Below are 16,140 nucleotides of genomic sequence, written 5' to 3' on the forward strand. Positions count from 1 at the left end.
ATCCTATCTTAACAGTGTGCTTGCAATGATTCAAGATCTTTACAAGAAATCTACAACCTGAATTCAGCATCTCATTAGGCTCAAAGTATAAGTTATAGATTTACCAATTTTAGAGCTCTTTCAATAGCTAGTTATTCACAATCTGCCTGTTTAAGCCTCTTTGATAGCTTATGCGTAATAGACTCAGCAGTATGATGGGCTTAATGAGTTCTGACTTGTTCCTCGAGTTGTTGTAACTGATGATGAGCACAGCCCATCATTTCCCATCCCAACTGAAAGGTAACTTTCAGTGAAGATGATTCAGGTCAACATCTTTCACTTGGGAAGCAGGGTGAGCTCAGCGGGTGATAGCTCAGCTGATGACATTATACCATGTTAAGGTAATTGCACCCTATGACGTTATTGAGTACAGGCTAAAAGGGGAAGTTTTCTAGTTCAACCATGAGAATACTTGGCAAAGAAGCCAGAACTGACTTTTTTTAGTGTTGTCTTATATCTTAAAAGGATATTTTCTAGTACTCTTACCATAGTAATCTATTACTGAATAACAAAGGGTATCCAGCACTACTAATGGTCTGACAACTAGTTTCCATATTTTTCTTGCCTTAGGAGTGAAATGTTCTTTATATAAAGGTTGAAATCTCAAACCACATGACTCTCACTAATGCAAATTAAACCTTCATTCCTTAATATTATGATTTTTTTTTTGTTGAAAATTTCCCCAAATTAGCATGTTTAAGTAGCCGTCTCCAACATCCCATTCAATTCAAGAAGTACCCTTCCAGTGGAGTAGCAAAGCCACTGACTTTTTAGAAATTTTAGAAATCCATTTTGTTTTTACTCTTTGTGTTATATGCTTACGTTTTCATTTCCCTCCGCCTGGACAGCCAATCTATAGCGTTAAACATTTGTGTATTGGCACTTTCAATTTTGATTCTCGTTGTTATAATGCTTGCATCACTACAATTTGAAACCAGTAATATCTGTTAGAAAAATAAATTATCTTTCAGGATTTTACAAACATGCATTTACGCTTTCCAGAAGTACTAATGCTCCATCAGGAACTTGATAGCTTTGTGCTTCCCATGAGAAAAGAATCTGAAAGTCTATGTTACTTACGTGGAGACTAGAACTATAGACACTGAAAAATCAGTTTACATGCTCTGAATGGGGGCAGGGGGCAAATGATGATTTGAAAGCAGGCAAATGCTATTCACAAATCTTGCTGTAGTTTAAAGGGCTTTTTCACCTTAAATACATTTCTAAGAGAAAAATCGAAAGGAGTAAGAAGAAGAACATGATGCCAATCAGAAGAACGCATAAGAACTCTGATTACACCTGATCCAAGTACAAGAAGATTCACTGGTGACACTGAAGGTAACTGACCTTATATCACCACAAAGGACCTCCAGATCTCTTTTTGTCTAGTTTACAAGCAAGAAAAAGAGAAGTTGGTAACATCTTATCATGTTAACTGTCTTAACACACATGATTCTGATTGTGCTTGAGGTAGCAGGAATTGGCTTCCCACATGACGGGGAAGAGAGATTCCATGTAGTCACTTGGGGAAAGATGGTAGAAACAGAAACCTGGATGACTCTGGTTCTATCAAAAACATGCAGCTGATAACCCTGTGGGTTCCACGCAGCAGCAGTACTACAGGACCGTCGATGGCCAGAACCACACCTAATGGGAGCCATTCCTTTTCCCTCATCTTTGAAAAGATTTTCCTTAGACCTGCTGTTCTTAGTCTAACAACCTGCTCCTTCCATAAACTTCACACCACATCACATTCCTCAGGTGTCCTCCACCACCCCACAGCGTGCAAACTTGAGATGCAGAAGTCATGAAACCATAGGGCCCTTCCCTGGTGGATGCATCCTGACTGGTACTTCACCCTCATCTCCCAGCTCCACTTTCCTCTTCCTCGCACTCCAGGCCCTATGCTGCCTCAGTGGCCTTGTCCCAGCCTATCTCCAGCTATGTTCTTGGTCGCTCCACAAATACCTACCTCTTGGCCCACATATCCTTGTGTATCTTCCCTCCTCCCCCTCTGCCTCCCTTCTGCCCTCCAGTTTGCACAACACTGTTGGATGACACACTGAGGGATTTCTTACCCAACAGATGGCCTCGCAAACAGGGAGTAAGGAAGGTGATGGAAGAGCAGCAGCTCTCTGTCCATACACATTCACAGCAATGGGTTGCACCAGGCTTGTATCATTACAGGCTAAAATCTTTCTTGAAACAAAAGCTATTATTTCTTATCATTTGTTTCTGGTGGCTTTTAGGCTTCCTGATCCATATGGGGTCATTATGCAAGACACCATGTCCAAAATATTCACTCTTAAGTCATTCTATTGATAATGCTTCTGAAGATAAAACAGACGATTGCTTTCCCTCACTCCATGATGCCCCTGCCTCCCGTATACAGGTGTTACTTGGTCACTGGTGATTGAAGAAGCAGATGAGATCTTTCAAGAGTTTGATATTCACTTTCTAAGTTATGCTGCACAAATGGGATTTCAATCATCAGGCACTAGGTGTTTCAGTGACATCAAAATGTTGTTCATCAGGAATGGAAAGAAAAACACAACAAGGAATTGCATCCAAAGTACTGATTTCCCAATTTACCTTAGGCTAGCGTCGCGCTTCTACTTAATCAAAATATGCTATCAGAGGGGAAAATGAATGTCTACAACACAATTTACAAAAAACTGCTCAATTTGTTGCTCACAAATATTTTTTAAAAATCCACCCCTTATGCCAGCGTTTTGGCTCACTGTATTCTACTCCTCTGTCATTAATGCTCTCTGCCGTAAGCACAACTCCTAGCTGGGGACTCCAGCGCGTAAGGGAGCTAGAATAAGATTCCAAATCTCAGTTGTGCTGGCATGAAGATAGGTCTCCTCAGTGATACAGAAGACAATATCCTAGGGAGACTGGAATTAGTCCTATTCCGCACAATTCAATCCAAGATGCAAGGCATATCAAGAAGCAAGTAATTACTAGCTAATGGCTAGGGATGGAAATGTAATATGGTTCAGCCTAAGCATTTCATGACAAGTGACAAGACAGCTTGAAAAAAGGGGGATTTTTTCCAAAAGGATGGAAGGTGTCAAGAGCAAAGAAAAAAGGGTTACCTCTTCAGTTTGGGAGGGGCTGATTCTGGGCATTGGCGATACTTGTGGTGTTTTCAGCTGTGTACTGTTGCTGTCTGGAACAAGCTCTCTGTGGATTGACTGAATATGGTTTTGGAGTTCACTTTCTGATTCAAATTTAACATTGCAACTAGAACATCGAGTCTTCAGTCCCCCTGCCTTGCTTTTGTTCTCAATGGAACTCAAGTTCTCATTTTGGCCCATGCCTTGTCTGTTACTGCTTGAAGGGATGTTGACACTTGGACTACCACTTTTACTGAGATTAACACAGCTAGCACACAGACCATATGGCAGACCATTGATGTCAAGTTTCACTAAATCCTGTTTTGAGCGGAATTCCTTCAGGCAAGAAGCACACTTGTACAGTTTCTGGAGATGCTGTGCGCGCCCCGTGGACTGCACGGCAGAACCGTTTCCAGTTTTCTGCATGTGGAATGTGCCGTGGATTTTCAGTTCCAGCGTGGAGGTCACTGTCTGCATGCACACCACACAGCGGAACCCCGTCAAGGAGTTCCTCAAGTCAGGGTGCATTTGGCAATGCTCTAAAAATTCCTCCTCGCTCTGGAGGGGCATCTTGCAAATCCTGCAGTTTCCAGTGTCCAGGCTCTTACTATGTGTAACCTTATGTTCAGTAAGAGTCAGAAGAGACGGAAACCGCTCGCCACAGATTGGGCACATATAATGTTTCACTGGTCCCAAGTGTGTCTGCATGTGTTCTCGGAGCCCATTTTCAGAGAAGAATGTTCGAGAACACACATTACACTTGTAATTCCCTTTTATGAGTTCAGCCTTTTTCTTCACTATAGCACTTTCTCCAGGTCGAATGTTGTGGTCTCGAAGCTGGTGATTTTGCAGGAGAGTCTCCATGGTATAAGCTGCTCCACAAATGTCACAGCCATACATAGGCTCAGATGTGTCCACATCTTCTTCACTGCCATCATGGCTGTTATGGGACTCCTGGCTATTTGTCAACAAGGTCTGAAGTTCCACTTCCTCTTTCTGAACCTGCTCAGATGCCCCATTCGTCCCACAGTTCGGAGTTTTCGTTTCAAAAACACAATGTTTTTCTCTTAAGTGCTTTTCCAGCAAGATGATGGCATGGAAAGCTTTACTGCAGAACTTGCAGTTGTACTTCTTGCTGTGCGTAGTAATGTGACACTGCAGCTCCACCTCTGTACCAAAGGACTCTCCACAGAAGATGCACTTGTGTACTTTGCCTTGGTTCTCCAGGTGGTTGTGTTTAACATGAAGCTGTAGATCAGTCTCATTGCGGAAATCCCAGTTGCAAGACGTACATCTGTATACCTTCTTTTCATTGCTGTGCTTCACAGCCAAGTGTAGCTGAATGGAGACTTTGGAGTCAAAAACCTCTTGGCACAAGGTGCAGCGGAAGAACACAAATGTATGCATGTCCAGGAGGTGTTTCTGCAAGTCATCCACAGAAGTGAACTGCTTGTCACAGCTTTCACAGATGTAGTAGGTTGAGGTGATCATGAAATGAATGGTAACATGCTTCAGCAGAGACTCCTGATTTGGAAATTCCTTGTTGCACTGAGGGCAGGTCAGTTTTGGCAGGACAGTGTCAAGATGTGTTTTCAAATGAGTCTGAAAACCATCCAAGGAAGTATACTTAGCACCACACTGATTACAAATATATTCACCTGCAGGACGAGGAGGAGCGCCTCCAACTGCCTGCATCATCTTTAAAGAGGTCTGCTCAATGGTTACAGGAGATAAGGGACTCATGGCCCTGGATTTTTTTCCGTTGTGGATGTAATTCAGTGCCAAAGGAATGTTCTTATGGTTCTCCTTGATATGCTTGTTCAGTTTAAGAACGCTATTAAATATTGGAGAATTTGTACAGTAAGAACAAGAATACACTTCCACCACTGGATCTTTTGGGGTTCCAAGCACAGGGGAACCAAAGCGGGAACTGCTAAGATCACAATGGACTTGTCTAATATGCTCTTCCAGAGAAGAATCTGTAAGAAATCCCATGTAGCAATGGGGACAAAAGAATGCATTACTGTCCTTGGCAGCAGGGTTGGCAAATCCATGAGAACATCGGATGTGTTCCTGAAGGGTGTTGAGGTCATTGAACACTTCGGAACAGAAATTGCACTGGTACACCATGGCAGGCATGGTAGAAACAATCAGTGCTGGGTCCGGAGCTTCGTGGACTTGCTTAAGATGTTCGTTCAGATTGTAAAGAGATGGCAATACCTCCAAACAATACTGACAGATATGGGCTTGTTCGGGTTTATCTAAATGCATAGTTTTCAGGTGTATCTGCAAAACTGCAAGGCTGGAAAACAACTGTTTGTTGCAATAAATGCAGCTATAGGTAACTTTTGCCTGTTTACTTGAAGGACCAGTGATATCTGGCACCTGCTGAGCTGCCCGCTTCCTTCCACGACCTTTTGGTATAGGGGGAGCCGTTTCCACCATTGTTGAACTATCCACTGAGAGATTCGAATCTGGAGTGGTGCTAGAGACTGAGGTGTAGCCCACAGTTACCAAAGACGGGCTGTTGCTGTGGTTGCATGACTCTGGCTGCTGGTGACTGTCCATGTGGCTGTACAGCTCCTCCACAGTATGAAAGTTCTCAGAGCAAATGCTGCATGAATTCTTCTTCTCACCATTATGAGCCTGCTCCATGTGATTCACCAGAGACGTTTCCTCTACAAAGAGTTCGTGACAGTAAACACACTGAAGAGCAGATCGGTCTTCATTAGGGGAACACTCGGGGTGACATTCTGCAATGTGCTTCTGAAGATCTTCAGGAAAATCAAAGCCTTCTTCGCACTGACTGCATTTCTGAGTGTCCTTCATTTTCCAGTCCTCCATCCGGGAAGCAGACTGAGAGCCATCTTTGTTCCTCTCGTGAACCTGCATGTGACCATGCAGAGAACTGGATGACAGGAATCCACGTCTACAAATGGCACACTTATATGGCTTGTTGGACGTATGAGTCTTTAAGTGAATTTTAAGATGATCACTCCTAGAGAACGCTGCGTCACACTCACTGCAGTGATACTTCTTGTCTCCAGTATGAAGCTTTATGTGGCGGTCCCTGCTCCGTTTGTGTTTGAAGAGGCGACTGCAGTACGTGCATTTGAAAGGGAGCTTGTCACTGTGACTTTGCTCGTGGTGCTTTAAGTAGCTGAGGCGGCTGAACGATTTGTCACAAAACTGGCATGGATAGGGCAACCCTGGGCCTCCTTCCTCTTCACCAAAATCACAACCTTCTCCATGGCTCGGGGAAGTCTGGTCCTTGCTAGAAGGTGATGATGCTGGCCATGAGCAAGTAGGGTCATCCTCAACATCCACTCCATCTGAAATGAGAAAGACACATGCCCACAAGCTTAATCCCTACAGTTCAAAGGAGACAGCAAATGCACATGAGCAACACAGATCTGCTACTCCTAAATAGCTAAAACATATTAAACTCAGACTAGGATATTTCTTACACCTGTATCCAACAGCTTCAAGACCACATTTATTTTTATCAGACTGTAAAACATTACAAGTTATTAAATAGTTCTGTGCCTATATTACCTTTTTATTGCTTTTTTATCATTCTTTCTCAGTTGCAGGATATGTATTATACATTGACAACTTTATTAAAATGCAGTTTTTAATATATTTAATGTTTCTTTTGTATCCACTCTAAAATGATTTGCAAATTATGTGAGCATCTGAAGAGTCAAAGGAAAGGAAAAAATATTACAGGAATGATTTAAAATTAATACAGTCAACCTACATGCCTAATATTTAATGAAAAAATCCCCCCTGCTTTGCCACAGGTTTGGGTTTTTTTCCCCTTGAAGTTGATTCTGAACACAGAAATCTTTTAAAGGCTATTAGTGAAAGAGACTTGGGTGTTATTCCAAACAATAATAGGAAAAATTACAGGGGAGGAACCGGACAACAGTATAAACAGTGATGTTTTCTCTAATAAAGTGCAACCAGATTTCTCCAATAATGATACAATTCAGTTACTGAAAGCTGGCAGCTGGATCATTAAATGTTCAAAACAAACTAACAAACCAACAGCCAGGATCAAGGAAAATGAGAAAGTTTCAAAAGGGTCAGTAGTGAACAGCATTTTTTTTTCCTTTTTAAGTTCAAGAGGTTGCCCACCATTTCTTCCTTTGTGCAAAGGCCTCAGCCAGCTGAACTTCCTCAGTCCAGCAGAACCTGCACCGTGAGGTGATCACAGACAAAGCAACTTGTAAAAAACTGGAAACAGGAAAAATGATAAACGCTTATGGTAAAAGCTGAAAGATTTACAAGTAACAAGGAAAAGACAAAACAGAAATGCTAGCCAGATATTAAACTGATCTAGTTATCCATGATACTACCTCATCTCTAGACAGGGCACGTTGTAACTATTTTTTCCAACAGTTGTGCTGTACCCTTTTTCTACCTTTTGTTTTAAATGTAGACTACAACACTATAATGATCATCCTTAACCTAAAACTTCTTTAAAAATATTAAAAGAATGCTTGAAAGACCACTCTACATCAAATAATCCTTCTATTCCTTTCCAGGGGCAACGCTTGGGGTTTTTTTTTTCCTTCTAAAATTAAGATTGACTACAGTAATAGTACAAAAAACCCCAGGATAAATGTCTTGAAAATTATCTTTTTTAAGGTTTTCCTGCAAAGCAGTAAGTTTCTTAATATCTTCAGCCTTCTCTCAAGAAATTTACTACACCAACATAAAAGTTAGGGCGGGCCTATATTATGTAAACAAATTCCAAGCCTGCTTTCTTTAAGGTAACGAGATTTTACTAGATTATCAACCTCTTGCTTATCCACAGGAAACAGATGAGGATTCATTCCTTTCCTGCATCTAGAAACTGATGACAACGCCATCTCACTATCGATGCCAGATGGCAACCATCGAACTCTGAGAAAACAACCAAACACCATTGCTGGATGCCTGCCCATTGACACAATGCTTTTCAGGATAAGTTGGAAACCGCACCGCTTTTTATCCTCTTGTTTACGTCTTGAAGAGGAGGGTTTCAGAAATTAAATACACACACAAATACATATCTGTACTTAACCTACCTATGAACCTGCACTAATGTCATATATTTAAATCTCAAAACCAAACCCTAGCCCAAGTACCATGTCTTTGAACTGAAAACAAAGGTGTTTGTTTTTTTCAGATAAAAATTGAAAGATAAAAATCCTCCCTTCCAGCAAAAGTACTATCATCTGCTAAAATGCTTCCCAATGTACTGAAGCGAAGTTACTCATTGTCATACTACTAAATAATACCAGCCAAGTGAGTTTTTAAGTTGGTACATTAATGACCGCAATATTCACAGGAGACTTTTAATGTAAATCTGTGTACTGCCCTTTCAAATTCGTTGGTTTGATTCTAAAACTGGAAATGATCAAACCAGTGGATCAACTATTTCCAGAAAAAGATGTCAATTTTTTCTACATTTTTAAATTTCATTTAAAATTAATATTTTCAGCCAGGTCTTTTAAGTGGAAAAACCTTGTCCTTTAAAAATCAAATATATTTTGACATACAACCACTGCTGGCAGATAAACAGGAATTTATGTCAAGCAACCGAGTGAAGAAAAATAGTCTGTGACTGCTTAGGCAACATATTTTGTAACCAAATTTAGTATTAAAATGTATATCCTATGCAGAAATGATATATTATTGTATAAATGTTTAGAAGAATATATAGTAAGCGTTATAAATAGTGTACCATCACTGACACAGTAGTAAATCACTTCCTTTTTGTGGCCACTGCCTGCCTGGTTTTACCTATTATACAACCATTCCCCCCGGCTCGTGGATCTCAGCGGGCCGTCGGGCTGGCAGCAGGGTCGGGATCAAGCGCCGAGCCTGACCACGGCATAAGCAATGGCAGCCCCTGTCCCCCATCCGCTTCTCCTTCTTCGCTTGGGGATCCCTCCTCAGCTTTTATGCAAGGGAAGGAAAGCGGAGGGGGAATAGCGCGAACTACAGCACAGAGTTCTTACTTTCCAACCCACAAATATAAATGTTTGTGTCACTTTGCTGTTGTTTTTTTTAATCTGAGCCCATAGTAATTCTGCAGAGTAATTCTCTTTGTGCAAAAAGGAGAAGAGCAAACCACTTACAACTCCAACTTGCGCCCTTTTAACTTGAAATGTGAAAATCTCTCAATCCCTCTGAGCTACAGAAGAACCAGCAAGGCAGGGGGAATTCCGCACAGTGCACAGCAGAGGACAACAGGATTTTCCTGAGTACGAGCCTAACAATGCGGCCAACACATTTCCCTGGCTTCCCCCCCCGGCACAGCGGGGCGGGGGAGAGTCGGTGTGGAAGGGGCACCGACGGCCGGTCACTGCTCTCCGGAAGGAGGGCCCCTGGGCTGCGCTTACACAAAGGGTTCCCAAAGCCTGGCCTGCCAGCTGTCAGTGACCCACAGAAGGACTTTTGAAACTTTGCTTCTGCAACAAGAGAAATGTTTCGCTGACATGACTTTTGCTGTGCAGGCTTCAACCTGAACACTGGGAACAGCCAAGGCCAGGCTGGATGGGGCTTTGAGCAGCCTGGTCTAGTTTGAGGTGTCTCTGCCCACGGCAGGGGCGTTGGAACTAGGTGATCTTTAAGGAGGACCCTTCCAACTCCAACCATTCTACGATTCTATGAACATTGTATGTGATGAACTAACACGCCCAGTGAGCTTAGGGCCTGTCTAGGAATGGATCTGAGGACAGCGGTCAAGAAGGAAACCTGGACTTAGCGTAACTACTGCTACAGCAGGACGTGAGTGATGGCACTGCCAGTCCTGCCATCTCCCTACCCCGCCCCACAAAGATGTGGCCCCATAAAATTAACATGCAACCACGAAGAACATCTCCTTCAGAATGGTAGTGACCTGCGGCTTGCTAGCCCTCGCTGAGGCTACTCCATGTTAGGTGAGCAGACCTGGGCACTCAAAGCCATGGTGGAGGAGCTGAATGAAAGGTCCCGCAGCCAACCAGATGGCCTGGGATGTGGAGTCCACTCCCGCTTTCCCAGGGGCACCTCCCACAGCACTGGCTCTGTGTTGGGGGTAAAGTGCGATCTGCTGTCGGGGTAAAGGACCTCAAACCCCTTTTTGATGATCACTCTCATAGAAGTTTCCTGCTGCCCTGCATACAGCCACATGTATATAAATCTGCAAACACCTACCCATCAAGCTATGTCAACATTACAAATACTGATTTTTAATGTTAGAACAAGCTGTTTTAAAATACTCTGGACCAAATTCAGATGCACACATACAAGTCCCCAGAAGCGGTACACATCCATCTGAGGGCAGAGGAGGACTCCAGGTATTCAACAGAGTGTTTATGGAGTTTTAAAATATATTTTCTGTATCGACTTTATTTTTTTTCCTTCGGCACTCACTAAGTGCTACTTACTGTAAATGCCTTTTTTGTGTTATGGCAAGTATTCTGAGTTTCAATGTGATGCACTTAACATGTCTGTGTAAATTTTTAATTTTTGGAACCAGTCACTTCACACTCGCTGACTCTAAGAAAGCTCTAGCACTCACAACCAAAAAACTTTGCTGGAAATCGGCTACAAGGCCTAAAAGTCTATTTAAAGATGCAAATGTGTGTGAATAGTTAGTGCAGATGTTTTTCTACACCGACTGTACTTGCTGAGTTTCACCATTTCCATAAAGCACATTAAAACAAGTGTGTGAACACTCTGAGATGAAAGTACCAAGCACTCCTGAGACTTCCAGTGGAAAGTAGAGCTGCCTGACTTTTCTCCAAGCAGACAGGAATGCCCATGATTCAGCAGCCTGAGTAAATAAAAGAGGTCCTTATTTCCTAATTTTGCTGGCTGGCCACACTGCAGCAGTCTCTGTGCTGCTGCCAAAGGGGATGCAAAACTGGAACTACACCCAGCAGCTGAAGGACTGTCTTTGTTAGCCAGCCAGGCCTTCCTGACCATCTTCTGGCAACAAAACTACCGTATCCTGCGAGGAAGACCTCCATCTCGGGCTTGATAGTTCTCTAGTCTGTCTAATAGGACAAAACAACAGATTTTGCCCGGTCTGTGCTGGAGGAGGACAGCTGGAAACTCAGTTAGTAGCAGAGTAACACCTGTTCAGTCATATTTATGGGGGAAAGTGCTCACTAACAGAAAAGTGAAGTAATACCAGAAGGAGTTATCCCACGGAAAGGGGAGGGAGGAAGGGGGAAGCATCAGAGCACAAAAGCACCTCTGTGGAGTTAGCAGCCAGCCACTCATGTGCCAACCCCAGTAGTCGTGAGGTCTTAAAAGTGATCTTATCCCTGGTGCTGCTGACTGAATTAACAGTACCGCTTCAGAAAAACGTTCCTTAGTCACCAGGAGGGTTTATGACATGCATGCTTTGGCTGGAATACACTTCAGGGCACTTGCTTTATCATGCCTTATTTTTCTGTATGATTTAAACATGTTTTTGCTGCCACTAGACAAATGGCCATGTTCCTAAAGCAAATGTCAGCAAACCTTTGTGTGCCATAATACATAAGGTTTCTCTGATAGAACAGAGTTTACAAATATGAACAAATGAGTATTTTCAATATCCTGTAAGGAGCAGTTTTCTATTTTCCCCATTTTGCTGCTCGAGTATCTGGGGCACAGACAAGCTGGAGCGGTTTGCCTCAGGTTACAAATGTAATCTGTGCAAAGGAGGAAACAGAACCCATCTCTCCCAGGTCTGAGCCATCCCTGCAAGAAAAATCCTTTCTCCCCCTGAAACACAGAGATGGCAAAATGCTTAAGCTGCCGGACCCGACCAAAGAGAAAGCCCAGCAGTTTAGCTGGACAGACACCCCCCGGCTCCAGGTCCTGCTGATATGTTCTCGCTACATTGCTCCTTAATGATAACACCAGATTGGTCACACAACTATCCCCCAGGACCCCACCTGAAGTACTAAATAGTAAGGTTTCTTTAAGAGGTACAAAATTTGTAACAACAGGTTACGTAGGATGGGAATAGATACTAAAGATGACAAATGAAGTACACCAGGCAGCAGCGCATAAACACATCTACTGCATACTGCCGCGGGCATATGGATTATGAATGCACATGCATGCATTGAATTGTTGTGTACTTATTATTTGTTGCCCCACCACCAGCCAAAGACCTGTTCATATACCACGGCATACACATATATGTGCTCATACACACATATTGAAAGGGATGGATAACACGTACAAACATACAGTTTTGCTAATTTAACAGATGGCATGCTGTAAGATAGAATTTGGATTGTAAGAAAGGAAGGACTAAATAGCAGGTAGGTAGGTCAGTTAACTGGATGTATGATAGAGCTGCACAGTTTTAAATCCTTGCATTTTTGTGCAGGTAATTGAGTGGAGTGGTTATTATATATCATATAGTTTACTTGTAATGGCCGTTTCAGGTTTTAGTGCAGGACACATTTTATATTATTACCACCACTAATTGTCTGCAGGGCTACCTTGAAAATGAGATAAGGAATCTTAGGGGAATATGCAGGTGTGAATAAATAGTAAATGAAGAGGTTAGATATTGCTGAAATAAAACAATATTGTGCTGTGTGCTGAATAGATCTAAATAACTAGAAGATCAAAGGATAGTGTTTAAGCATTAACATGACTTCAGTGATGGCCTAACATGTATGTCACTGAAACAAACTACAGTTTTGAGGTTTTTAATAGAATGAGCAGATAGTGCTAGCCTTTAAAGTCACTTTAAATAAAATGCACATTATTACATAATATCACCTGTTTACTTTCAGTAGAAATGTACACAGTTTTGGAAAACCTGCAACTTTAATATAACCATCTAATTTTTTTCACATCAGTGACCCCACATTAAACTCACTCATTTGTCTCATAACTTATTAAATGGCTTGAAAACTAATACTCTATAATGGGCATTCAAAAGAGAAATGTGAACTTTAAAAATTATTTATAATTTACAGATGTTTTTAAAATCTATCAATATTTCAAAACTGCTTTGGGAGCACCAATTAAATGCATTAACAGTTAGATTACTGGGAGAGAAACATAGAGGGGTTCCTGACCAACAGAACTGAGACAGCTGGTAGGGAGGTTTCCCCATTTTAAATTTCATAACCAGAAGAAAGGCAGCTCCTAGAAACAACAAATAAGGCACTTTAATACCTCGCAGGAAAAACCTGCTTGCTTTTATAAAATGCCTTTAATGCCTACATAAGTAGTTAACATTCCTGTATTGCTCTCCTAAGGTAACCTAAGCCTCCAGTTCCATTATGTCTTCTTCAGAAGACATATTACTATTACATATGTAGAGAGGAGCATAAATGTTTTCCTTGATTGTTGCTTAAAGTTCATTTGAACAGACGGAGCCCAATGAATTCCATCTTCTACAGCCAAATTAAAGAAAATGTAAGCAGTTCACATTCTGCTCCACCTTTCAAATCACACGCAAACCCCAATTTGCAACTAGAAGAAAACAGAGCTACCCTCCGCGTGTTTGAGGAAGCCGGTATTTTGTGCCTCTCTAGGCAAAGAGAAAGAGTAAGTAATTTTCCACAGTCCTGTACATATAACTAATGACAGTCACCATCCTCAAAGGTTATTATACTGCTTTACATAATTGGGAATCGCATGTCACACAATTAATTTACAGGGGTTGTTTAGTTGTGACTATACAAGCACTAAGCGATTCAAATTAGCTCATTTGTCCACTGCTTAAATGTGACAAACACATTTACACTGTATTTCTTCCACTGTTAAGTTGCTATTTCTTTTAGTAGTTGTTTTTGTTTGTTTGTACAGTATGAGTCAGAGACCACCAGGCTTGCTCCATCTGAAGCCAGGGTCAGAAAAAATCACCCTGAGAATAATTACATTTAGAATCAAGATAATGGGAGAGCAAAAAACCCATTCAAATACTCTACGAAACTTGCACATAATAATGATCTCCTAAGAATCTGTATATTTAACAACCTCATGCACTAAAAGTAGTGATTCAGTCAATCAGGTCTTTGCTAGAAAATAATCATTATAATTTGTTGTGCTGATAACAGTATTTGTACTGCTTATTAAGAACAGCAAATGACTGGGGGATAACAGTTCAGGTTCCTCGCTGGACTCCAATACTTTCCTCTGCATTCTGCTTTCGCTGGGTCGGGCTCTCCCCAGGCAACACCATGAAAAAGACCAGAAACCCTCTCCCTCCAGTCTTCCCCGGCGCTGCAGCTCCTTTTGAAAGCTGCTGAAGTGTACAGGACAGGATACAGTGCTCAGAGACAGCAGCCCCTATAACACAGTTCCAGTCATCAAAGTAACTTTCCAGTGGCACACAGGTATTAAAGTGCTATTTTCTTTCCCAGGTGACAATATAAAGAGTGTGTCTGAAGTCAGAGAAGCGACGTTCTTTCTCTTTCCTTCCCCAAAATGGTCCAGAGGCTCAGACCCTGAGAGCCGAAGGAGACCATGCTTCACTTCTGCCTTCCCAGTCCCCATTCCTGCACAGCCCCAAGACCCCACGAGGAGAAGGGCAGACGATCAAAACCTCCCCAGCTGGAAGCTCAGACAAAAGATGGAGACCAAGCTGGATTTGCAGGCAGGAACCCGTGAGATGCCAAGCACCACCATGGGTCCTTATTTGAACATCGCCCTTCTTTCAGTTAATGCATGAAGGTCTGCAGGGATTGCTGCGGGTGTACCTCACGCTCGGCCGCCTTCCCTCTTTTTTTTTAATCACGTATGCCTGTCCCTCCCACCTGTGCCTACATTTCAACCACCCCAATTCACTCCTTCATTGCCTCTAGACCAGAACAGCGACAGCAAGACACACTTTGGAGGGGGCTAAACTAGGACAAAGAAAAGAAGGAAGGGCATGTGTGGAGAAGAAAAAGAAAGGAATATAATGTGGAGAGAAAGAAGGGAGTAAATAATTGCATCTGAAAAAAAAAGCAGGCAGAGATATTCCAAAATCTTTTATAAGCAATGGAAAGCAAAAGGAAATGAAGATCAAGCAAAAGCAATGCAGGCAGTTAACGCTTTCAAAAACATATCAGTGTTATTTTACAATGTGCTAGAATTAAATACAGTAAATAAACACAGAACTGCTTATTTCTTAGAATGACAGAGATGTGGTGGCGGTCTTATTTACACAGGTGAAAACTCCTGGACCTAGATCTGCAAAGGGACTTAGGTGTCTCCAGGAGCCTAAGATGCAAAGAAAGCAGGATTCATGGGGCCCTGGGGGGGACCAGGAAAAGGTCTGCAACCTCGCAGCTTGGGCTCTCAGCTGGGAGAGGGGAGTACTGGGCTCTTTATACATTAAAGAGGCACTGGATAAAAACAAAAATAAACCTAAGCACAAGTTCCAGACTGCAAGAACCCCTGGACTAAATGAGTGTCCTTCTCAGTAGGTTAACAGTTTCTTTTCAAATGTGCTCCTACCAGCCCTATGAATAGGGTACTCTTTGCTCCAGCAAGCCCAGCTTCCATGGGAAGAGATCTCTGCACAACCAAAGACCCTCTGCGCAGAGGCAGGAAACATGGCTTTGAATCCTCTCAGGATGCGGAGGGAACTGAATCAAGGCTTCATGCCATTTAATCCTCTACCTATCTGGCTCCTCTATAGGGAAGGCAGGAACACAGCACTTTCTGCTGAAAGTGTTCACTGTGTCCCAGGCTTAGTGCGATGCTCTCCGTGCAGCAGGCTGATCTAAGGCAATGGGTACCCAGATGCTCACACTAGGGTGGTTTCATAGACTGCCAAACCACAGACACCTGAGAAACTTTTCATGAAAAAAAAAAAAGAGGTGCCTACCAAACGGGGTGAACCCAGAGAGGTAGGTTTTGGACAACCATTTCTATTTAGCTTCTTATAGTCCCGCTACATCCCATTTTAGGCTCCCTTTTTTCAGATCTGGCTGTTAGTGCAGATGTGCTGCACAGCTGTTAAATGTGATGTCCCCGAGCAAAGGTAACC

General features: G+C 42.4%; 1 protein-coding gene across 9 annotated transcripts in view; it reads right to left on the reverse strand.

Annotated features, from left to right (window-relative positions):
• The window catches only part of ZNF521 (zinc finger protein 521), a 239,752-nt gene that overhangs the window by 133,346 nt on the left and 90,266 nt on the right, over positions 1-16,140 (reverse strand). For all 9 annotated transcript variants that reach the window (XM_063326739.1, XM_063326747.1, XM_063326740.1 and 6 more), the window contains one exon: positions 3,141-6,493. In XM_063326739.1, the coding sequence (XP_063182809.1) occupies positions 3,141-6,493 (3,353 nt within the window). The remainder of the gene's footprint in view (positions 1-3,140; positions 6,494-16,140) is intronic.

The sequence above is a fragment of the Chroicocephalus ridibundus genome, chromosome 2 (genome assembly GCF_963924245.1).
Source record: "Chroicocephalus ridibundus chromosome 2, bChrRid1.1, whole genome shotgun sequence".
NCBI lineage: Eukaryota > Metazoa > Chordata > Aves > Charadriiformes > Laridae > Chroicocephalus > Chroicocephalus ridibundus.